This window comes from Vipera berus, assembly GCF_964194415.1.
Source record: "Vipera berus genome assembly, chromosome: 7".
NCBI classification, from domain to species: domain Eukaryota; kingdom Metazoa; phylum Chordata; class Lepidosauria; order Squamata; family Viperidae; genus Vipera; species Vipera berus.
In genome coordinates this window covers 77538487-77563402 of record NC_138209.1, presented here as the reverse complement: position 1 = coordinate 77563402, position 24916 = coordinate 77538487, and the positions used below count along the sequence as shown (strand labels likewise).

General features: G+C 40.2%; 1 protein-coding gene across 8 annotated transcripts in view; it reads right to left on the bottom strand.

Moving 5' to 3' along the window:
* The window catches only part of ATP8A1 (ATPase phospholipid transporting 8A1), an 85283-nt gene that overhangs the window by 32919 nt on the left and 27448 nt on the right, over positions 1-24916 (bottom strand). For all 8 annotated transcript variants that reach the window (XR_014027074.1, XR_014027075.1, XM_081332443.1 and 5 more), the window contains 15 exons: positions 19949-20060; positions 18367-18532; positions 16490-16617; positions 15937-16014; positions 14267-14355; positions 13310-13354; positions 12543-12615; positions 10617-10722; positions 8323-8405; positions 8150-8199; positions 7981-8050; positions 4742-4826; positions 3339-3478; positions 1992-2130; positions 780-844 (listed from right to left, as the gene is read on the bottom strand). Coding sequence is in view for 6 of the 8 variants with exons in the window: in XM_081332443.1 (XP_081188569.1) it covers positions 780-844; positions 1992-2130; positions 3339-3478; positions 4742-4826; positions 7981-8050; positions 8150-8199; positions 8323-8405; positions 10617-10722; positions 12543-12615; positions 13310-13354; positions 14267-14355; positions 15937-16014; positions 16490-16617; positions 18367-18532; positions 19949-20060 (1429 nt within the window). In the remaining 2 variants the exon portion in view is untranslated. The remainder of the gene's footprint in view (positions 1-779; positions 845-1991; positions 2131-3338; positions 3479-4741; positions 4827-7980; positions 8051-8149; positions 8200-8322; positions 8406-10616; positions 10723-12542; positions 12616-13309; positions 13355-14266; positions 14356-15936; positions 16015-16489; positions 16618-18366; positions 18533-19948; positions 20061-24916) is intronic.

Genomic DNA, 24916 nt, shown 5'->3' with positions numbered 1-24916 from the left:
AATTTAATTAATTGGTCTGGGTCCTGCCGTGCACCAAAGGAGCATCAAAAATGGCTGCCAGAATACTGCAGCCCCTAGGAATAATGACGGCTCACAAACCCACATTGACACGCAGAAGGAGAAAATACAGAAGGGAGACCACAGCAACACCGCATTCAAAATCAACTGTAATCCGGTTCCATGCGAGGCAAACAGGAAGGCAATTGAAAAGAAGGGTTCATGAACGTCAACTAGCAGTTAAACGGCACGACCCAAAATCCAGGATCATAAACCGCATTGATGATAAACCACACCAATTCGATTGGGGAGGGGCAAGGCACGCCAACGCCCGCCACACGGGTGAATTTATTCCACCAAAGGAGCAATTAACAAGCACGTCGATCCAGATCCGTGTGAGATACCGGACCTTCAAACTGCCAGTCAACAGGAGAACCAATCAGCTGCTCAGAATCCCAATATACCTCCGAACGAACAACCAATCGCAGGGCCACACAGGCACACAAGACGTTTTGTAAGAGCTAATGGAGAAGAGGGCAAGAACATGTCCTGCGGATGACGTTACCTAATCTGGTAACGAAACGTTCAGGAACTATCTTGAAATGAGCTTGGAGAACAAACCGTAGCTGAAATAAACCATTAATCCGCATCTATTCTTTAAACTAGCTTATTTATTTATTTTTAATCCTATTTATATCCCGCCCTTCTCCGAAGACTCAGGGCGGCTTGCAATCTAAGCACAAATCAATGTGGCCATAATTCAAATGTTAGGCTGTACTTACATCAAGGGAGCCTTCATTTATGACAATTAGCCCCATGTTCTTTTTCAAGAGTTTACACGAATGTCCTATTAGGAAAAAAAAATTTAAAAAAAGTACGCTGTTGTGTTAGGGTTTTTAAAAGCTGTAATTGCACATACGTAAAGATATAAATGCGACTCCTAACACTGAGACGCTAAAATGCAAGAATAAATGTGGCCTGGATAAAGTAACCAGGATTAAATTACTATATAAAGGTTCAAGGCCGCTTGAGGGAATATATATTTAAAGGGAATACTAGAACGTTGATACTGTATTTGACTTCAGGTAAACAAAGTACGCACAAAATAACATTGCTTTTATAGAACTTATTCATCTAATATTCGCCATCTTTACATGGAAAAAAAACATGGTAAGGAGACATGTCAAACTCGTGACATCACACAACGTTATCGGGAGTTTTGCCATTGCCGGCAATGGGGTGGGCGTGGCTTCTGGATGACGCATCCAGCCGGCGGGCCAGCAGTTTGACACCCCTGTGCTAAACTATAATCTCTTTTAAGAGGGAAAGTTGAGTCAGAAGCTGAAGTCAATAAGATAAGAGTCAAGAGTAATTTACTAGTTCTGGGCCCATAAATAAATAAAATTGTGTAAAGAACTCTTTTCAACACACTGTTTTGTGTGTTGTTTAACCACAATCCCTTTCTATATTGATTAGAGTTAAATGGAATTCAGATGGCATTTGTCGGTCACAGGATTAGGGATAGTAATTCTCAAGGATTGGCAAAATTTCTCACGTCATTAGAAATATCAATATTCTTTTATGTGACATCCATTTGACCTTGGGTTATTAAACAGAAATATGCCACATTGCTATCATGGTATTACAGGTAATACAGTTCTTATTATTTTGATAAATAACAGTTACATATATGATTTCCCCCTCCCAATATTCCTAGAAATAATGATCACATCGATATATTTCTTTTAGATATTAGCCGTTGCCGTGTTGCTATGCTATGTTCCATTCTGTGATTCCTGGAGCTATGTGAATATCAGGACATAACCAATTTTTTCCACTAACCCCAAATTGATTTCATATAGTCAATTCTTCCTTTCCTCTAGTTATCAGAAAAATATAAGGATACCCTGAATAATTCCCAAAGGAAATAGGCATCTTTTTCTCCATTAAATACAGGCATACGTTCAAGTTTACCAACTCGACTGACATATTACCAATGTTAATAGCTGTCTCTTGCTTGTCTCCAGTTAGAATCCAAATTTTGATATCTGCTTTCATTAGCGTTTCAATGGTTTCAGGCACTTGATCCTGTAGCCGATCTTCTATAGCTGTCGCTCCAAGCAACTGGAGATTCTTCGGAAAGAAGGCATGAGAGAATTAACTTCCTTTTCTTAAAGTAAGTAAGAAATATAATGATAATATAAATATAAAGAAAACCTATACAAAATGTTCTACAGATGGCCCTTGCCACCAACAAGATTAGCAAAAAATGTTTGAAAATCTATCAGAGAAATTTTGGAAATGTTAAGCATAAACCAGGTACTTATTATTACATGTGGTAGACATGTGTTAAAGCAAGGAGATACTGGACAAAAAATCACACTTGGTTAGGAAAAAATGTTAAGAGAAACACGCAGACTATAAACCTGATTTTTTTTTAACAGAAAAACGTGACAAGCAAAGTACATATTCGATTTTACATGTGATAACAGCGGCAAGAATTATATTTGCACAATACTGGAAGAATGAAGAAACACCACCAGAAGAAGAAATAATTTAAAAAAAAACCCAAAAAAAATGAGACTGTGCAGAAATGGACAGACTTACTTTAAGGTTGAAAGAAAAAGAAGTAACAGAACATTTTCAAACTTGGGACCTATTTTATCAGTGGTTAGAGAAAAAATGTAGGGATTAGGAATTAAATTTGTATTAGTGAATAAGATACTCAGACAACACGTTTTGTTGAATGATTACTATTGAATTCTATTTTAAAAGAAAAAATAATTAATAAAATTTTATATATATATATAAAAAAGAAATATAATTTAGATTTAGGACCTGGTACTACAGCAAACACACCTTACGCTAAGGCACTTACAAACAGAAGATTCCTAGTATACTAATGAGGTGGCTATTCCATGTTTTCCCTTCTAAATAAAGTCTTTGTCTTGCAAGAAAAAAAATTCTTGTAAGAAAAAAAACAAATCCTGAAATAAGCCCCGTACCATTGCTCCTTTTGACAATGACGCAAGACAGTGTTCCCTGCTGGATTTTGAGCATCTTGCTTGCAACTATGCTTGGTGCCTTTTAAACGACAATTTAAATCCTCAAACTTCCTTTTATTAATCATATTCGGAAGCTTCTTGTCAACTGCTTTTAAGCTGTTAGAGGCCTTTCGATTGACAACTCTGAAAAGATGGGGTAACCCCCCCTTTTAAAAAAAAAAGCTATCCAACCGGTTCTAAGCTACCATGTTGATTTATAATAAAATCTGCAGACCATTAACACGAATCTCGATCAAATTCATTGCATGAACGTTTTAAGCAACCCGGACCGCTTACTTTTTCGATGAGCTCGTAGCTCTCTTCAAGTTTCAGGGCCCTGTTTTGAATGGACGTGGCCGCTCTCTGATACACACCCAGCCACTCCTGATAATCGCTTTCTGTAATCTCGGCCACGGCGAAACAGAGGGTTCTCAAACCTGCAGAAATAGAGCCACATCGTGGCCCACAACTGTTACTTCTCTGTGAGTTTGGAACTTTGGATTCGAGCAGATTGGAGACCAAAAGGAAAAAAAAAAGTTCTTTCCTCCCCCCCCACCCCCAAGTTTGCAATCAGACTTAGGATCCTGAAATAGAAATTCTGTCTGAATTTTCCGAGTCTTTAAACCAGCCACAAGAGCTGCAATACAGGAAGTCCTGTTTTCACGGCCTTTGCAGCATCCCCAGGGTCATGTGATCAACATCAACATGTAGACCCTTGGCCAGACATGTCAAACACAAGGCCCGGGGGCCCGGATCCGGCCCGCGAAGTGGTTTCATGTGGCCCGCGAAGCCATCCTGGAAACAGTGAGGGAACGGCCCCTACTGCCTTGGCCCTGGCCCAGAGACCCTCCTTCTGCCAGAGACCCTCAGATCTGTCCCATTCCTGCCCAGGCCCCCATAGGCACCCTTGATGCAAACGATGTAGAGCTGGTCACGCCCACCCAGTAGGCTGTACGCACTCTAGCCATGCCCACCCAGTAGGCCACGCCCACCCAGGCCATACCCACCCGGCCCCTTGAGGGCAACCGCAATGCTGATGCAGCCCTCAATGAAATGTGAGTTTGACACGCCTGCCCTTGGCAAACTGACTCGTATTTATGACAGTTTATTTATTTATTTATTTATTTTAATTTTAATTCCATTTATATCCCGCCCTTCTCCGAAGACTCAGGGTGGCTTAGACTTACAATCTAAGAAGCACAAATCAATGTGCTTAGCAATAGCCTTCATTCTATGTATATGCCTGCTTATTAGGGCTTTCACACACACCCCAAGCGGCATTATTACAAAGTCAGCTTAATTGCCCCCAACAATCTGGGTCCTCATTTTACCTACCTTGGAAGGATGGAAGGCTGAGTCAACCTTGAGCCTGGTGGGATGCGAACCTGCACTAATTGCAGGCAGCTGGGGTTACTTAAGGAGGCATTAGCCCACTGCTCCACCAAGTTGCAGTCTCCCCCATGCTTTTCAATTGCTTGTTGACAAATGAGAGTTAATCAACCTACAGGCAGTGTTTATTGGGGGCTCAAAAAAAAAAGAAAAAGAAATAAAACCTGTAATCTGCACTGTACTAGCTGAAAAAAAAGGAAGTCACGTTTTAAAGTAATTGTCAATCATCATTCATTTACGTTATTATTATTATTATTACTCAATTTTTATTACAGTGCGCTCTTACAATTAAGCAGAAACACCGTACTCACCTTCAGTAGCAAATAGCTCTAAATGTTTCAAGGTAATTTCTTTGTATCTTGAATTCTCAGCCAGACGATCATAAATTACTGTGTCCTGTAGTGATAATAAACGTGTTGAACAAAAGTCTATTTTGTTGAGCGTTGAAAAAAAAAAAGTAAAAGCAAAACAAACTCGATAGCCAAAACTCTATTTAAGGTATAGTATTGCAGTTAATTATTATTTAATTAAAAACCCACCTCCCATTTTCCGTAAGAAATTCAGCATAAGGAAACAGGTTTATTATTTTTTTTTAAAAAAATCACCACTATGTAGCAAAACAACAACAACTCCTGTTTATTTTTATATTAATGCAGAGATTGATTGAAAACCATACTGTATGTTAACCCTTTACAATTTTTACTGGATTGTGAACTATGAACTGAATGTACAAACGTGTGTGCGTTAGTTAAATCGCGATTATTTTTAAGAGTTGTTCGCCTGAACCCAGCAGTAAGTAAAATTTACATCAAATAAATAAATATTACAAAATTGTCCCCCATCTTTTTGGTTCTGTATTAATCAGGGCACAATGCAGAAGTCTGAATGACTGTATTTTGGACTGTGAATTGAAGCTTTATGCTTAAAATAAGCATTTTTCTTTCAGCTCTATAAAATCAGAGTTGAATGCTGGTATTCAAAGGAGCATCACGTAATGGAGCAGCACCATCTGGTGGCCTGTGTGGAGTATTACATTCCATTTCCCATTAGTTTTAAGTTGTGTGTAGTTTTTTTTTTTTAAAAAAAAAACAAAACAAAACAACACACCAATTTACCAGTTGTTGCTGTCCCTGGAGTTGCACACCTCTGGAATATATATATATTTCTTAACTTTGAGTATTTGTGCGTCGATATTTAAAAGTAAACAAGGTTTTTAGGTTTTTTTTAAAATTTCATCTCTTTCAAGTAAAATTTGATTTTGTTTTATGCAAGAAAGCAAAATAAATAAATAATAATAAAAAAATAAATTTCCAGGGATGATAGCCAGCGCTTCTGCTCACACCTTCTTCCCCGTTTCCCCATTGTTAGATTTGTGTGCTGCAAAATAATAATGATAATAATAAAAACACCAGGGATGATGGCCAGTGCTTTTTCTCACTACGTTTCCCCACATTGCTAGATTTGTGTACAAAAACACACACACAAGGCGGTTGTGTTTCAAATGCAGGGGTCTGTACGTGGAGAAGATGCAGTTAGGCACACAAGGATCTTATCCAGCTTATCCAAAAGAAAAAAAAAGAAAAAAGCTGGAATTTTCTGATGGTTTAAGGATCTTCTCCTCAACAATGGGGGAATTCCTCAGCCCTGAACTGGGATCTAAGGATGTGTTAAACCAGGAATTCTGGGAGTTGAAGTCCACAAGTCTTAAAAATTGCCAAGGTTGGACACCCTGTGTTAAACAAACAAACAAGGCAGGCAGGGTAAAAACCAGACTTTGAACAATTGCTCCCCTCTCTCCATCAGTAAGAAGGCACTGACCCCCTTTAAAACTGAAAAACAAACAAACAAACAAAAAAAAACAAAATCCAACCCACAACCACACACCTTCCTCGGCTTAAAAACAAGCAACGTGTCTCTTTTAGCAACGTGCCACGAGACAAGACGCCAGGGGAGAGGGTGAGAACAAAGAGGAAGCACGCAGGTGCCGAAAGACAAAACGGAAATCCTAATTAAGATGGTTCTACTTGTCCCAGCTTCTGCTAACCTAGCAGTTTGAAAGGACGTAAAAATGCAAGTAGAAAAATAGGGACCACTACGGTGGGAAGGTAACAGCGTTCCGTGCGCCTTTGGCGTCTAGTCATGCCGGCCACATGACCACGGAGACGTCCTCGGACAAGCGCTGGCTCTTCGGCTTTGAAACGGAGATGAGCACTGGCCCCTAGAGTTGGAAACGACTAGCACGCATGCGCGGGGGAACCTTTACCTTTTACCTTTTAAGAATAGAGGCTGGGGAAAACAAACAAACAAACCGGGACATTAACGTAATAATAGGACGCGGAAACTGGCAGAGCAATGGGAGTAGAAAAGATAATTTGGGGAAATGTGAGACCTACACTGAGCCCTAGGAGACGAATTGCACAGATTTGTTGAAGACAACTTGAGAAACTGGATCTCTTCAAGTCTGGGGTCCAAATGACAATTATTAGACTGCCACACGATCTATTGTGAGTCCATTTAAGGCAGAGGTCCCTAACCTTTTGGACACCAGGGACCGGTTCCGTGGAGAGTTTTTTTTCCGCGGACCAGAGGGGGCCTGGTTTTGTGTGCTGCCTGCATCCCGTGGATGGGGCTTTGCTAGTTTGTGCGGACCGGTTGCTGGCTTGCCGGGGCCCGGTACCGGTCCATGGACTAGGGGTTGGGGACCCTTAATTTAGAGCAGACCTCTCCAACCTTTTGGGCACCAGGGACCGGTTCCATGGAGTTTTTTTCCGTGGACCGGAGGGGGCGTGTTTTTGTGTGCTGCCTGCATCCTGCAGATGGGGCTTTGCTAGTTTGTGCGGACCAGTTCCTGGCATGCCGTGGCTTGGTACCGGTCCACAGACCAGGGGTTGGGGACCCTTGATTTAGAGCACCAGGGACCGGTTCCGTGGAGAGAGTTTTTTTCCACGGACCGGAGGGGGCCTGGTTTTGTGTGATGCCTGCATCCTGCAGATGGGGCTTTGCTAGTTTGTGCGGACTGGTTGCTGGCATGCCGCGGCTCGGTACCGGTCCACGGACCAGGGGTAGGAGACCCCTGGTCTATAAGGGGCCAGGAGACAAGGCTATTATGGGTTTTTATGTACACACTGGGGTTAGAAGACAGCATAGCAAAGTGAGGTGCCCTTTGGAGTATAGGTGATCGCAGAGAAAGTACTAGTGGGTGTAGATCCCCATGGCTTCTAGGAAGACCTCCAACCCTTCACCCTATGGGCAGAGTTGTGCCATTACAAAATGTGGATTCTACTTTTCTGTGTTTATTGCTCTGGAAAAAATGTAAAAGAATGGAAGGAAGTGGTAGGACTAAAGAAGTGGTCCTTACAATCTTCCCCAAGGAAATATCTTTTGACGGTCAAGTTTCAGAAATTTACACTTGGAAATAGATGATAGATAGATAGATAGATAGATAGATAGATAGATAGATAGATAGATAGATAGATAGATAGTGAGATAGATAGATAGATAGATAGATAGATAGATAGATAGATAGATAGATAGCGGGGCGACAACTCACAGCTCCTTTGCAGTAGAGTCTTAATTTCCCCGACGGCGTGCGCACAATCACGGACATTCTTTTTCTAGAACTGGAAGAATTGAAAAACTGTGAACTTTTTTAAGGGACTGAGAAAAAACAAAAAGATGTAAAAATAAAAGGCAATGAAAAGACCTATGCAATTAATTACCTTGTAAATTCTAACACATTTAGCAATTCATATCTTTCTTCTTGACCCATCTGGGGGAGGAAAAAAGCAACACGTTATTATTTAAAATTTCAAAGGGGTTTCTAATTTCTGAATTATTTTTTTTTACCGAGAAAATAACACCTTTTACAGTTTTGCTAATTTAATCTACTTACCGATTCTATAATGACAGAGTCTGGTGTTCTTCCAGTAAAAACAAAATGTAGTTGCTTAGCTGCTCTGACTAATGCTCCTTCATCTGTAATAAACCGTCCACTATTATTATTTCACTGACAAATTGATAAGAACAAAAAACTAAAAACAATCAATATTTTTACTTGTTTTGACCACCAGAAATTAGATTTTTTTTAATCTTCATTTTATTCACAGATAATTTCATTTCATCCCTATGTGATTTCCGCCACATTTTCCAAAAGTAAAAAGAAGCACATTTCATAATTTAAGAATGCTTCGAAACAAGCCTTCTATCTATATAATAGCCTTTTCTGGTTTATATAATTTGATGGGAGAATCAAAGAGGATCGTGAACTTCTGCTTCAGTTTTCTTGCTAATTGTTATCACTTCTTCCATTTTTTTTTCCTTTTCAAAAATATCAGTGAATTTACTGGTTTTGATAAGCAGTACGAGAACTGTTTGGAAGCATCGCAATGCCCCTGTATACTTTTATGTTTGTGCAGTTAAAATGTATAGCTAAAAAAAGATCCAGCCTTTTCCTTTATAGCCTTTTGTTAAAAATTGTTATCCTAGCACACTGTTGAACTAAACCGGTACTAATTCATTCTGTTCACATGGCGTTGCAGGAGGAAATCCTGCAAAGCCTATTAGAGGCATGACCTGGGTGCGTGGTAAGCCAAAACGTCCTTTAAAAGCCCAAGCAATCCATAATCCTTCTCTTTTTTTAAAATTAGTTTCATTCATTTATAACATAAAATGTGGAAATACAAAAGCCAATAGTAGGGGACAACAGTAGAGAAAAGGAAAACAAAAAAGGTATAAAGAAAGGGAGGTGAAGAAACAAAAGATATTGACTTCTGATGATAATGTTCAGCCTACAGTTAGAAATAATGCATCCTTTTTACGATGAACTCCAAAGATAGATAGATAAGATAGATAGATAGATAGACAGATGCAGATACAGAGATAGATAGATAGACAGATGCAGATACAGAGATAGATAGATAGACAGATGCAGATACAGAGATAGATAGATAGATAGATAGATAGATAGATAGATAGACAGATGCAGATACAGAGATAGATAGATAGATAGATGCAGATACAGAGATAGATAGATAGATAGATAGATAGATAGATAGATAGATAGATAGATAGATAGATAGATAGAAGAGGGGATAAGAGAGGAATGTATACATTATAGACATAGGTAGGTAGGTAGGTAGGTAGGTAGGTAGATAGATAGATAGATAGATAGATAGATAGATAGATAGATTTATTTATTTTATTTTATTTTATTTTTATACCGCCCTTCTCCCGAAGGACTCAGGGCGGTGCACAGGGCAATAAATACAAAACAGGATACAAAAGTTAAAAGCGATTAAATAAATGCCCAAGGTTAAAACAATAATTAAGACGTATTAAAACCCCAACCCTAACCAATCAGACCAGGTCAGATTGCTCAAATAGATACGTTTTTAGATAGATGTAGATGTAGATGTAGATGTAGATGTAGATAGATAGATAGATAGATAGATAGATAGATAGATAGATAGATAGATAGGTAGGTAGGTAGGTAGATGATAGATAGATAGGGGATAAGAGAGGAATGTATATATTATAGACATAGATAGATAGATAGATGTAGATGCAGATAGATAGATAGATAGATAGATAGGGGATAAGAGAGAAATGTATATATTATAGACAGAGATAGATAGATAGATAGACAGACAGACAGATGCTGATACAGAGATAGATAGATAGACAGACAGAAGAGGGGATAAGAGAGGAATGTATATATTATAGACAGACAGACAGACAGATAGGCAGATACAGAGATAGATAGATAGATGATAGATAGATAGATAGATAGATAGATAGATAGATAGATAGATAGATAGGATAACCTTTATTGTCATCTTTTACTGTGGGCACATTGGCACACATTAAAAATGAAATTTTGTTGCTTGCTCACAAAAGTGTCCACATATACAACACACATTTAAACATGCTGTATACAACATATGTATAAACCTACACCTTTACATATAAATAACATATAAATATTAATCCCTGTCCATCTTGAATACATAAGGGAAAGAGGAAGCTTGGGAGTTCGCAAGATTAAGATTGCATGGAACAAAACTGCGACTGAATCTCTTTCGGATCCATCTGTTCGGTGCGAATATATCTTTAAGTACGTTAACTGAACGTTAACACAATTCAACTTTACGTAGTTGAAAAGGATAAGAGCTGCTGTATAAACCTTACCTGGTGACGATGCTTGATACACTATTCTATCATCCTCTCTTTCTGGGACAGCTGTATGACAAACTGCCATCATTGTCAAAAACTCACAAATTATCGGTGCAGTTGGCTGAAAACCAGAACACAGTAGAAGGAATTGTTCTTTATTCTAGAATTAAAAAACTGTACATACAGACAAACGGGTGCAAAAACAGCTACACAAATAAAAACATTTTCTTTTTTTTAAAAAAAAACACATTCATTCACCCAGCACATGGGTAGGCAAGCTCGGCTCTTTTATGACTCATGGACTTCAACTCCCAGAATTCCTGAGTCAGACTCAGGAATTCTGGGAGTTGAAGTCCATGTCATAAAAGAGCCGAGCTTGCCTACCCCTGACCTAGCAGAAAACAAACTGGCAGGGGAAATGAAAGCGACAAAGAAAAGCTATGCATTTTCTTTTTCTTTGCATATGCTTAACCGAAAAAAAAGGGGTAGTAGTATAAAAAAAAAAAGTTATGAGTCAGAATGGTGACCGGTGCAATTACAGACCTATTTTTATGCAAATCAAAATGGCACTGTGTTAAGCCCTTAAAGAGGAAATAAATATTGTTAACTCTTCTGATAATCAGAAATTATTTCACAGTTTTGGTCACCACGATACCAAAAAATAAAAATAAATGTTGAGGCTCTAGAAAGAGTGCCGAGGAGAGCAACAAAGATGATAAAGGGTGTGGAGGCTAAATTATTTTTTTCTTTTTTATTTTTTTTAATTTTAATTCCGTTTATATCCCGCCCTTCTCCGAAGACTCAGGGCGGCTTACAAGCTTAGCAGTAGCCTTCATTCTATGTATATGCCTGCTTATTAGGGCTTTCACACACACCCCCAAGCGGCATTATTACAAAGTCAGCTTAATTGCCCCCAACAATCTGGGTCCTCATTTTTTATTTTATTTTTTTATTTTAATTCCGTTTATATCCCGCCCTTCTCCGAAGACTCAGGGCGGCTTACAAGCTTAGCAGTAGCCTTCATTCTATGTATATGCCTGCTTATTAGGGCTTTCACACACACCACAAGCGGCATTATTACAAAGTCAGCTTATTGCCCCCAACAATCTGGGTCCTCATTTTACCTACCTCAGAAGGATGGAAGGCTGAGTCAACCTTGAGCCTGGCGGGACTCGAACCTGCACTAATTGCAGGCAGCTGGTGTTACTTAAGGAGGCATTAGCCCACTCCTCCACCAAGGCTCTATATGATGAACGGTTGCTGGAATTGGGCATCTCTGGTTTAATGAAGAGAAGGACCAGCGGTGACATGATAGCAGCCTTCCAATTTTTGAGAGGCTGCCACAAAGAAGAGGGGGTGGGGTCAAGCTATTCTCCAAAGCACCTGAAGGCAGGACAAGAAGCAACGGATGGAAACTCACCAAGAAGAGAAGCAACCTAGAACTAAGGAGAAACTTCCTGACAGTGAGGACAATTAGCCAGTGGAACAACCTGCCTCCAGAAATTGTGGGTGCTCCAAGACTGGAGGTTTTTTAAGAAGATTGGACAGCCATTTGTCTGGAATGGTCTAGGGTTTCCTGCTTGAGTAGGGGGTTGGACTAGAACAGGGGTCTCCAACCTTTCTTGATTGGTGGACCGGAGGGAAATGGAGGAGGAAGCATTTTACGTGCACGGGTGCACACAAATGGGGCAGTGAGCACGTGCGACGCACCGGTTTTTGCCACACACTGCCGTTTGCGCCGCTGCAGTGGCGCTAGCATGAGTGGGGGTGAGTACGGCCCGCAGGTTGGGGACCTCTGGGTTAGAAGACCTCCGAGGTCTGCCTTTATTACTTTGTAAGTAACTCAAGACGGTGAACGTACATAGTACCTCTTCCTCCCCCTACTTTATGTTAGTTTTGAAGTTATGATTTGTTTTGCATCACCGTATTTCTGCATCGTACATGTTTATTTTGCAGGTTTTCCAGTAAGGATGAGTCGCTAAATGATTTTTCTTCCCTTGCTTGTGAAGTCTGCCTAAAAGTGAAAGAAGTGAAACCATTACATGTATTTGTGATAAAGACACAACGCAGCTTTACTGAGCATAAATCATGTAGATTCTGCTTACATCTTTTCTGAAGTGATGGTTACAAAAGATTGTAATTAGTACTTAAGGAGGCCTCTTACATTGTAATTATCCTTCATCCACATATAGTTCAATTAACTATGTAGTAAAACGTATTTAATTAGGTTCAGCACAAAATGACGATAAATATACTGAATGAAATGAATGAAACAATAGTTAATTTACCCATATAAATCACATCAAAACCAGACCTATCACCCACGGATTAAAAATCAAAAGCCAACCTCTGATAACAAATAATGTTTTCCTAGAGATTGAGTTTTGACCAACGTATATGGATATTTTCGATAATGCTGTAAGACTGTACCGTAGTACTCTAATAAGAACATTTTAAAAACCAGGTTATTTATAGTTGAGCGAAGTAACGTTCAGTAGAGCTTAGTCTAAAGAAAATGGATGAGCAATAAATTATTTTTGCATCTGATGGCTTAAATCCCACTTCTCAACAGGTGAAATGTTTATCCGAAGATACTGTTTCAAGATTACTTTCTACGTTAGTAATATTTTATGTTAATAAATATATATGTTTATATATTATTGTGAGTAGAAAAGAAACAGCAGCAGCAAAAAAAAATTAGTCCTTACCACTCCTCCGAGGTACAGCCAAAATCATCCGATTCAGGAGAATGGCTGTATGAAATGCAAAGGAGGCAGAACAACATTGAAAAATAGTTAAGGCTTGACGTTTGGACAGCTCATCCGAGAGCAAATTAAGGCAAAAGGATCACAAGTGATCTAGTGACACAATTCATGTAATTGCAACCACAGGTTTTAAAAAGCGATCCGTGTTATTTGGAGTCCTACTTTATTAGGGACCTGGAGTGCATGGTCTACCTTAAATAACTCAAGCATTCGGCTCCAATAGTTCTGGACCAGTCTTCTCCAATCTTGGCCACTTTTAAGGCTTGTGGACTTCAACTCCCAGAATCCCCCCAGCCAGCAAAGGAAGGGGAGGTGGGGATGGAGGACGTTTTAAACATGAGGACAAGGCACAGCCAGGCCGTTGTAAGGGTTGTAAGGAGCCCTGAGAAGGACCACATGTTTCACAGTCTGTAGCCCTAAAATTTTACGTTCCAACCGCTATCGCAGGTTTTGAAAAACCCAAATGCGCACGCGTTCTTATAGATGGAATTCGGTGGAGCAAATGATTTGCACTGCCTTTGAACTTCCACATCCCGAAGAATTTTAGCATTTTAGTCCTCAGTAGCTTTACTTTTGGTAATTAACAATCTGAAAATCCACAGGCCCCCAGGGAAAGAGCGCCAGAGAGGTTGCTAAAGTTAAAGTTAAAAAAAACCAAAACATCCGTGTAAAATGTCCAGTTTGATCATTCAAACTCCAAGGGGTAAAAAGATGAAGCTGACTGAAGTGTAAAAACACAGGGATTCTCTTTGACAGGTTTTTTTGTTTTTTAACTTAAAAAAGATCCTGAAGACATCTCCAAAGTATTTTAAGGACGTTGCAAATGTCCAACTCTATAATTTTATTTTATTTTATTTTAAAAAAAGGGGTGCCAAGCAATGACGTCAGGAAAGAACTCACCCGTAAGATATTCCTGCTATGGTGCACTTCTTAAACTGCATAACGTTGCACGTCAAGGTGCCCGTTTTGTCTGAAAAGATGTATTTGACCTTTAAAAAAAAAGGCAAATGTTCATTAACAGGTTTCATCAAGTGTAGGTTAATATGACAGCACTGTGGTAGTAACATAATGGGATTTCTTCAAAAGTGTTCAACGTACCGAAAATGCTAGCAATATATATATATATATATATATATATATATATATATATATATATATATATATATATATATATATATATATATATATATATATATATATATATATATACTGTATATACACACACACACACACACACACACACACACACACACACACAAAAGAAAAAGCTTTCCAGTATTGGGTAGATTTTAGATCAGGGGTCCCCAACCCCCGGTTCGTGGGCCAGTACCGGGTCGCGGCATGACAGAGCCTTGGTGGAGCAGTGGGCTAATGCCTCCTTAAGTAACACCAGCTGCCTGCCATTAGTGCAGGTTCAAGTCCCACCAGGCTCAAGGTTGACTCAGCCTTCCCTCCTTCCGAGGTAGGTAAAATGGGGACCCAGATTGTTGGGGGCAATAAGCTGACTTTGTAATAATGCCGCTTCGGGGCCCCCCCCCGAAAGCCCTAATAAGCAGGCATATACATAGAATGAAGGCTATTGCTAAGCACATTGAGTTGTGCTTCTTAGATTGTAAGCCGCCCTGAGTCTTCGGAGAAGGGCGGGATATAAATGGGATAAAAAAATAATCGGTCCACACAAACAAGCAAACCCCCATCAGCGGGATGCAGGCAGCACACAAAAGCACGCTCCCTCCAGTCCGTGAAAAAACCTCTCCCCACAGAACCGGTCCCTGGTGCCCAAAAGCTTGGGGAACCTCTGTTTTAGACAACAGAACTGTTAAACTGTCAGTTGAGAATTTGGCACCACTTCCAGCTCCACAAGTTAGGAATATTGTGATCTCCAGAGCGATCATTTGGAGATTTATGTTCTCTCTACATGGATAAGATTAAACCTAGTGGCAGCTGTTAAGTAAATGCCATCTTCTTTTTGGGAAGTGTCCCTAAAGCTGATGTATCTCTGGGTACTCTTTTTCGTTTCTTTTAATAATATTTTACTGAAGTTTTTAAAAAAATACAGAGGTGAAAACTAATTGTTAAGTGTTGCTTTCTGAGTTAGAATATTTATGATACTGTATCTTGTCAATAATGGTTCCTGCGATGAGACATTGCTAAAAAATGGCACCCTAGGCTCATTTTTTTTTCCTTGCCAGATCTGTAGGACTCTTTATAAATGCTCTGCTGTTCAGAACAGTGGATGAATTAAGGCATTGATATGAATGAGTCTCATTAGACCCTGGCACGTTCCGGAGAATAATTCCCTAGGCCAGAGGTGGACAACTATGACCCCTTTATGATCTGTGGACTTCAACTCCCAGAATTCCTGAGCCAGCATCTACACAGGCACATTTGGGGGATAAATGTAAACACAATCCATTCCAACATAGGACAGGGAGAATTTATATTCTACCAACTTATTCATTTATCAGATTAAACAGCAGTTAAAGGAGATGGCCGTGTGAATTTAAACTAAAAAATTACCTATTAATAAAACAACAGAAATCCACACACCCCGCCAAAAAAAAACATACCTGGCCAAGTTCTTCATTAAGATTGGATGTACGTGCCATGGCAGCAGTGTCTGTAAGTTCATAATGCATGTCAATATCCTAATAAAATAATAATAATAAAAAAGCTGAAAAGGGTATTAATTTGTGCACACGCTCCGCTGCAGTCTGTTTTGAGCAAAACGTAAGCAAGAACTTGGTATAACTAAACATTTGTCAAAATTTTATTCAATGTGTGAATATTGAGGATATTCTGATAGAAAGCCAGATATAGGGCTAGGAGTTAAGACTTCCACCGAGACTGTGCATTAGACTATTCATTATCTATCTTTGTAGTTTGCATTAGGCATAAACATCTCTTTCCAAGCTTGTATCTTAAAAAGTTTAGTTGTAAGGGATTTCTTTAATCTATGCAATTTAAAGCCTGCCATCATGTATTTTGTGATATTTTATGCTTCAATTTAATCTGCATTATTTTTAAAAATAGCTTGTATTATCGAATCCTTATCAAGTCACGTATATTCTGTTCTTGAATTATTAAAAGGTCTGCAAATGGCACAATAATTTTTATATTTACCCAATTTATAAAATAGGCTTGAATAAATTTAACAACTTCCAGTGTAACCAACAGGCTGATTGGAATTAGATTATTGAAGAGAATGATAAATGTCAGGAAATTGAGTCCAAAATTATTAGCTCCACCATCTGTTAAAAAAGGGAGAACAAAGAGAAATCATGCAATGATTTATAACATTAAGTACAATAATTCTAGAAATTTATTTAATTATTATTTTTTTTTAAAAAAAATGCAGAAAGCTCTCCTAATGTCTTGGTTCCTATGAAACCTGCTTTTGAATCTGATTATTTGCCTTGGAAAGAAATCTGAATAGAGGTGTCAAAAAACAACAAATGTCAGGACCCACCCCAAACCACGTCTTAGGAAGACAAAAACTCTTGGAGCCAAATCTTAGTCCAAAAGAAATCTTTACTATGACATGCTTGGTTGTAGGAATACAAGACAGGACTTAATATTGTTCTACAAACTAAACCCTTATAAAGAGTTCCCGGTTCAAACCCCCTTTAACCCCATTTGGTCAGCCCCCCATCATTTACCTCGTATCATCCCTCTCGTGGGAAAAAGGAACTTAGGACCTTTTAAGTTTATTGCTCTCTTCCGTGACACAAGCCAGATGCTCCTACCCTAACCCCCCCTTTTGTTCCCCCAGTTCAAAAGGCTTCTCTTTTCCTTTGAAATGCCTAATACAGGCTCAATACACATTCGTTCCCTCCTCCTCGGGAGATGGCAGGATCCAGGAACGTTTTAAACATACATTTATGAATATGATATAAATGGATTCTGACAACAACAACAAATTGGAAAGTAGCAGCTAAACTGGATCAATGCCAGACATGTCAAACACAAGGCGGGGGGGGGGGATGCGGCCCGCGAAGTGGTTTTATGTGGCCCGCAAAGCCATCCTGGTAACAGGGAGGGAACGGCCCCCACTGCCTTGGCCCTGGCCCAGAGACCCTCCTTCTGCCAGAGACCCTCAGATCTGTCCCACTCCTGCCCAGGCCCCCATAGGCACCCTTGATGCCAACGATGTAGAGCTGGCCGCGCCCACCCAGTAGGCCATACGTACCCTAGCCACGCCCACCCAGTAGGCCCCCCCCCGGCCATACCCACCCGCCCCCCCCCACAGGGCAACTGCAATGCTGATGCGGCCCTCAATGAAATTGAGTTTGACACCCCTGATCTCTGCTAAGATCACAGTGCAGACAAAAAGGCATATAAACCCACCATAACATGTGCTATTGTCCTGATGCTGTTTAAGTCACTTAGCCTCACTGAAATAATGCATGAAATACAATTATCGTACAAGGTTTCACACAACTTCTAATCTGAACCTGGACAAATATGTCTTCCAGCAAATTTGTATACGGTTATGCAAGTGTATACACACGATTGTTGAAGTTACCCAAGTATATTAAAAAATATATCATTTAAAACCTTTCGTCAATATTAACCATAATACTGTTGTAAAAAAAGGTCAAGGTTCCCCCGCACACGCGTGCTAGTCGTTTCCGACTCTAGGGGCCGGTGCTCATCTCCATTTCAAAGCCGAAGAGGTAGCGCTTGTCCGAGGACGTCTCTGTGGTCATGTGGCCGGCATGACTAGACGCCAAAGGCACACGGAACGCTGTTACCTTCCCACTGGAGCGGTCCCTATTTTTCTACTTGCATTTTTACGTGCTTTCGAACTGCTAGGTTGGCAGAAGCTGGGACGAGTAACAGGTGCTCACTCTGCTACGTGGCACTCGGGATTCGACCCGCCAAACTGCCGACCACCTGATCGACAAGCTCAGCGTGTCATGCATTTATTTTACTTTGCAGACGTAAAGTAAGACAGGTATCATTCTGGCAGAGAAAATACACTTGTTTTAAGGGCTTACAGGTTAGGTTGATGTACCAGTCTCTCCCTTCATGTTTTTGATTCCATATAGCGGCACCAATGGAACAGATCAGGGACATGGCAATAAGAATGCAGAACAGAAAGAGAATTTGTATATTCGTAATCCTTTCCACGTTAGACAGTTTAAGAGGTGGGCTGGTTGAGTTCTGTGGATGAAAGAGAGGGAGGGTCCACTCGTAAATGCTGACATGCCTATGCTATTTTGGTTTTCCTTTAATTTCTAAGGTTATTTTCAAGCCTTGATGAATAATCCTAAATATTCACGCCAATTACCGAGATAGCTTATTCTAGAAAGGCTTGAAAAACACGTTAGAGTTTTAACTTGGGCGATACATTCCGTTGGAGGTATCAGTAAGAAAACAATCAGGAGCTGCTGTTGAAATAAATGCCATTCGATTTTGTAGTGTTGTGGCACTTTAAAGATTTACAAGTGATTGAAATGTATGTGATAAGAAGCTTGATTGCCTTTAACGTATCATGGGATTCTGTTGTCCTATAAATAAATTACTGTTGATTTAACCTGACAGTAAAATAAACGCATGCTTTTATTAATTTATGAGTCATATGTTTATCTAGGGCACTGAGACACCCAAGGATATAGTAACCTGGATATGTGTCAAACGATACCAACATATAAGGAGCCTTGGTGGAGCAGTGGGCTAATGCCTCCTTAAGTAACACCAGCTGCCTGCAATTAGTGCAGGTTCGAGTCCCACCAGGCTCAAGGTTGACTCAGCCTTCCATCCTTCCGAGGTAGGTAAAATGAGGACCCAGATTGTTGGGGGCAATAAGCTGACTTTGTAATAATGCCGCTTGGGGGGGCGGGCGAAAGCCCTAATAAGCAGGCATATACATAGAATGAAGGCTATTGCTAAGCACATTGATTTGTGCTTCTTAGATTGTAAGCCGCCCTGAGTCTTCGGAGAAGGGCGGGATATAAATGGGATTAAAATAAAAAAAATAAAAAAATATTTACCCAACAATAATGATGGACTGGTTTATTTTTAATCTGTAGAGCAAGCCCATGGTGTTAAGTGTTCTTTTGTACAGGCAGTTCTCAACTTATGACCACAACTGACTTATGATCGCAAGTTTTTGTTGCTGAGACAGCTAAATGAATGTTGCCCCATTTCACAACCTTTCTTGCCACCGTTGCTAAGGGGATCACTGCAATTGTTAAGTGAGTGACACAGTTGTCAATTTAAGGGAATCCAGCTTCTCTATTCGCTGCACTTGTAAGGAGGTCGCAAAAGGGGAACCATGTGACCCTGGGACACTGCACTCCTGTCACAAATAGGAGCCAGTTGCCAGGCTGAATTTTGATCATGTGATCACAGGGAGGCTGCCACGGTCGTTAAGTGTGAAAAATGGTCGTACCTTTTTTTAGTGCCACTGTAACCGTCATTAAATGAACTGCTGTAAGTTGAGAACTACCTGCATATTCATGCTTCTACTTTATTATCCAGTGAGGCAACTTTTGGTCCGGTCTATTATGCCATAAGTACAGAGCAGAATGTCCAAAGACGCTTGTATGTAAGTTTATTCTCAGTTAGGAGACAAACCTGCATGAGTTTTGTATCATGTCCTGTATAAACAACTATTCCATGAACCCACTGTGTATTTCTGAGCTGAGCACCACGCAGAAGAATCTGGTCAGGCCCCAGTGGGACGGTCCTTAAAAAAAAAAAAAAGAAGATAGCCAAAATTAGTTACATTGAATCGGTCACAAAATAACCACTTGGGAAACATTAATACAGAAACAGATTGCACATTGATTAAATGCAACTTTAAGCCTTTTTAATGAGAACAAGAAGAACATAATTAATAAGAACATAATTTTAATTCTGCCATTAGGCATGTTACGTTTCTCTCTGCATTGTACTCTGAAGCTTCCTCCTTCCGTTATGCATGCAAGATGGATGGTGATTAATATTTATGTTACTTATATGTAAGGGTGTATGCCTATACATACGTTGTATATAGCATGTTTTAAATGTGTGTTATGTATGTGTACACTTTGAGGGCAAGCAACTAAATTTCATTTTTTTAATGTGTGCCCACAGGAAAAAAAATGACAATAAAGTTTATCTAATCTAAAAAAAAATAACATCCAAATTGCTATTTTGTACTAATGTTTTTACAGTCCTGTTAAATATAAGTTGAAGGAGTTTCAATCATTGCAAATGAGTCCAAAATTGAAGTCACATCCTGATGTAATACAGATCACACAATTAAGACTCACCACCGTTTTCATCCTTCATTGGGGATTTGTTTTTTTGTTTTTTTAAGAGTGAAAAAGACAGAGGTAGTACATATGAATAAACAGGGCCTCTTGTATCATTAGTTATAGCACTGGAAAAAAGCGTTTCCGTTTAGCTTTTTCAGCTTTATCTGCTGTCCGTGCTTAATCTACTAAAGTACAATATTAAGTTTCAGGTTCTGCTATTTCTACCGAATGGGAAATCAAGATGTGCCAAACACTTCTAACACAAAATAGTCCTCCAATCTTCTGCAAGTAATATATATATATAAATCCTTTTTATATTGCATTCCCTGGCTAAAATAATAATAATAATAAGTTGGAAGGGACCTTGGAGGTCATCTAGTCCAACCCCCTGCTCAGGCAGGAAACCTTATACCATTTCAGGCAAAGCAGGTGTTGTGACTCAGGGCCAGCCTGTGGGTCCGGCAGCCGGCTCAGATGTCTCGGATGACTCAGATGAGGGGGAGGAGGAGTGTGTGGAAGACGAACCGGCTGATGATGGCTTGGAGGCTTCGCAGAGCCCCCAGCCGGGGCCCTCTTCTCAGCTGCGTGAGCCCGATAGTGCGGAGGATGATGACCCACAGCTGGCCCTGTTCAAGGACGCCCGACGCAGGAGGCAGTCGAGCAGGACCAAACAGAGAAAGGCTGTGGGACTCCTCGGGAGGAGGCACAGGGAGGCCACGCCCTGATCTCTAAATAAAAGGAGTGTTTGGGGAAGGGCTGGTTGCTGAAAGCAACCCTTCCGTTTGAGGATTCAAGTTCCAGTGTTTTTGTTTCTTGTTCTGTTGTTTGAGTAATAAATCTTGGCAGACGCTTTCCAGCCTTAGACGCTCTCCAGTCTCTACTGTTTGAACAGGGGTTTGCCTTATTGCAAGGCCGGTAGCAGGCTGGTTCAGAACAGCAGGCAAAGATTTTACCTCCGTTAGTATTGAGTGGAACCAGTTAAAAGGAATAGAGAAATACGGCATTAACTACATTTCTCAGAATCTAGACCATTTTGTACGTGGCCGATTAGGTTTATTGCCATTAAATCCTTCTACATGAAAATTAAGTTCATGGATTGTAATAGAATGTTGTGCGTTGTGTATCTCCTGTTTTCTTTTGTGGGCCAATACAAAAATGTGCACTGTCCATGACCACCCATAGATAATTCCTGTTGTGCTTTTATGGACAGAGTGCCAGTTACCAAAAATGGGCGCAGTGCAGGACAGAAACTCACAGAAATTCCCGTTGTTATGGTTGTTGAGGTTTTCCAGCAAATTATGCTTTTGTATATTGAGCCTGGCCAGCAAACAGCCAAATACAAAAATGTGCGTCATGCATGTGAATAACAGATGCATTGTTATATTGTTGAGCTTTTGAGCCGACAAAGACACGATTGTGCTGCTTTTTTGTTTGTGGCATAACTGAGCCTGCGTAGAAAGAGGCCTCAAGCTAACAGAGGATTTTTTTTCCTGTAGATTCACATGCATTGTTAAACTGAATACATGCCCTATTTCTTCATTTCTGGATTCAGTTCTTTGCTGTTTGTGCTTTAGAAATGTTTTTAAGTATTGCTTCTAAAGCAGGCTACAGAAATGCTTGCAATGATCCACTTTTGTCAGTTTTTCTGTAGGTTGCGTGATAGCTGCTGTAATAGTTTTGTTTATCCACGACTATGATGCTTCTAGCTTGAAAATTAAGAAAGCAAGAGGTTTGTTTTGAGTCTCCATCAATAGAGAAAGTTTCAAAATGTTGCCTTTGGTCTGATATTTTAAACATTCTAACTAAATGTGCCCCTTCATGGATTACTGCCTTGTCGTGGCGAAGGGGCTTGCGTAATTCAATGAAGCTATGAGCTATGCCGTGCAGGGCCACCCAAGACGGACAGGTCATAGCAGAGAGTTCTGACAAAACGTGATCCACTGGAGAAGGAAATGGCAACCCACTCCAGTATCTTTGCCATGAAAACCCTATGGACAGTACCAAAAGGCAAAACGATATGACGCTGGAAGATGAGCCCCTCAGGTCGGAAGGCGTCCAATATGCTACTGGGGAAGAGCAGAGGGCTAGTACTAGTAGCGCCAGAAAGAATGAAGCGACTGGGCCAAAGCCAAAAGGACGCTCAGCTGTGGATGTGTCTGGTGGTGAAAGGAAAGTCCGATGCTGTAAAGATTTTTTCTCCATAGGAACCTGGAATGTAAGATCCATGAATCAAGGAAAGCTGGACGTGGTCAAACAAGAGATGACAAGACTAAACATTGACATCTTAGGTATCAGCGAACTAAAATGGACAGGAATGGGTGAATTTAATTCAGATGACCATCAGGTATACTACTGCGGGCAAGAATCCCTCAGAAGAAATGGAGTAGCCTTCATAGTCAATAAAAAAGTAGGAAAAGCAATACTGGGATACAACCCTCAAAATGACAGAATGATCTCAGTTCGAATCCAAGGCAAACCATTCAATATCACAGTAGTCCAAGTCTATGCCCCAACCACCAGTGCTGAAGAGGATGAAATTGACCGGTTCTATGAAGCCCTACAGCACCTTATAGAACTAACACCAAAAAATGATGTCCTTATCATCATGGGGGATTGGAATGCTAAAGTAGAAAGCCAAAAGATAACCGGAATAACAGGCAAGTTTGGCCTTGGAGTACAAAATGAAGCAGGGCACAGGCTGATAGAATTTTGTCAAGAGAATACGATGGTCATAGCAAACACCCTTTTCCAACAACCCAAGAGACGGCTCTACACATGGACATCACCAGACGGTCAACACAGAAATCAGATTGACTATGTACTCTGCAGCCAAAGATGGAGAAGCTCTATACAGTCAGTAAAAACAAGACCAGGAGCTGACTGTGGCTCAGACCATGAGCTTCTTGTTGCAAAGTTTAAGCTTAAACTGAAGAAAGTAGGGAAAAGCACTAGGCCAGTCAGGTATGAATTAAATCATATCCCTGTTGAATATACAGTAGAGGTGACAAATAGATTTAAGGAATTAGATCTGATAGACAGGGTGCCTGAAGAACTATGGACAGAGGTTCGCAACATTGTACAAGAGGTAGCAACCAAAACCATCCCAAAGAAAAAGAAATGCAAGAAAGCAAAATGGCTGTCTGAGGAAGCTTTGCAAATAGCTGAGGAAAGGACGGAAGCAAAAGGCAAGGGAGAAAAAGAAAGATACGCCCAATTGAATGCAGAATTCCAGAGAATAGCTAGAAGAGATAAGAATGACTTCTTAAATGAACAGTGCAAAGAAATAGAAGAAAACAATAGAATAGGGAGGACCAGAGATCTTTTCAAGAAAATTGGAGAGATGAAGGGAACGTTCAATGCAAAAATGGGCATGATAAAGGACCAAAATGGCAGGGACCTAACAGAGGCAGAAGAGATTAAGAAGAGATGGCAAAATTACACAGAAGAACTATACAAGAATGAGCTTAACGTCCCTGATAATCACAATGAGGTGGTCACTGACCTCGAGCCAGACATCCTAGAATGTGAAGTGAAGTGGGCCTTAGAAAAGCTGAGCAACAACAAAGCTAGTGGAGGTGACAGTATTCCAGCTGAGCTATTCAAAATCTTAAAAGACGATGCAGTAAAAGTGCTACACTCAATTTGCCAGCAAATTTGGAAAACTCAACAGTGGCCACAGGATTGGAAAAGATCAGTTTACATTCCAATTCCAAAGAAAGGCAGTGCCAAAGAATGTTCAAACTATCGCACCATTGCACTCATTTCTCATGCTAGTAAAGTTATGTTTAAAATTCTACAAGCTAGACTCCAGCAGTATGTGGATCGAGAACTACCAGAAGTACAGGCAGGATTTCGAAGAGGCAGAGGAACTAGAGATCAAATTGCTAACATACGCTGGATCATGGAGAAAGCTAGAGAGTTCCAGAAAAACATCTACTTCTGCTTCATTGACTATGCTAAAGCCTTTGATTGTGTGGATCATAACAAACTGTGGCAAGTCCTTAAAGAGATGGGCATACCAGACCATCTTATTTGTCTCTTGAGAAACCTATATGCAGGCCAAGAAGCAACAGTGAGAACTGGACACGGAACCACTGATTGGTTCAAAATTGGGAAAGGAGTCCGGCAAGGCTGTATACTGTCGCCTTGCCTATTTAACTTATATGCAGAGCACATCATGAGAAAGGCAGGGCTAGATGAATCAAAAGTTGGAATTAAGATTGCCGGAAGAATACGCAGATGATACCACTCTAATGGCAGAAAGTGAAGAGGAACTAAAGAGCCTCTTGTTGCGAGTGAAGAA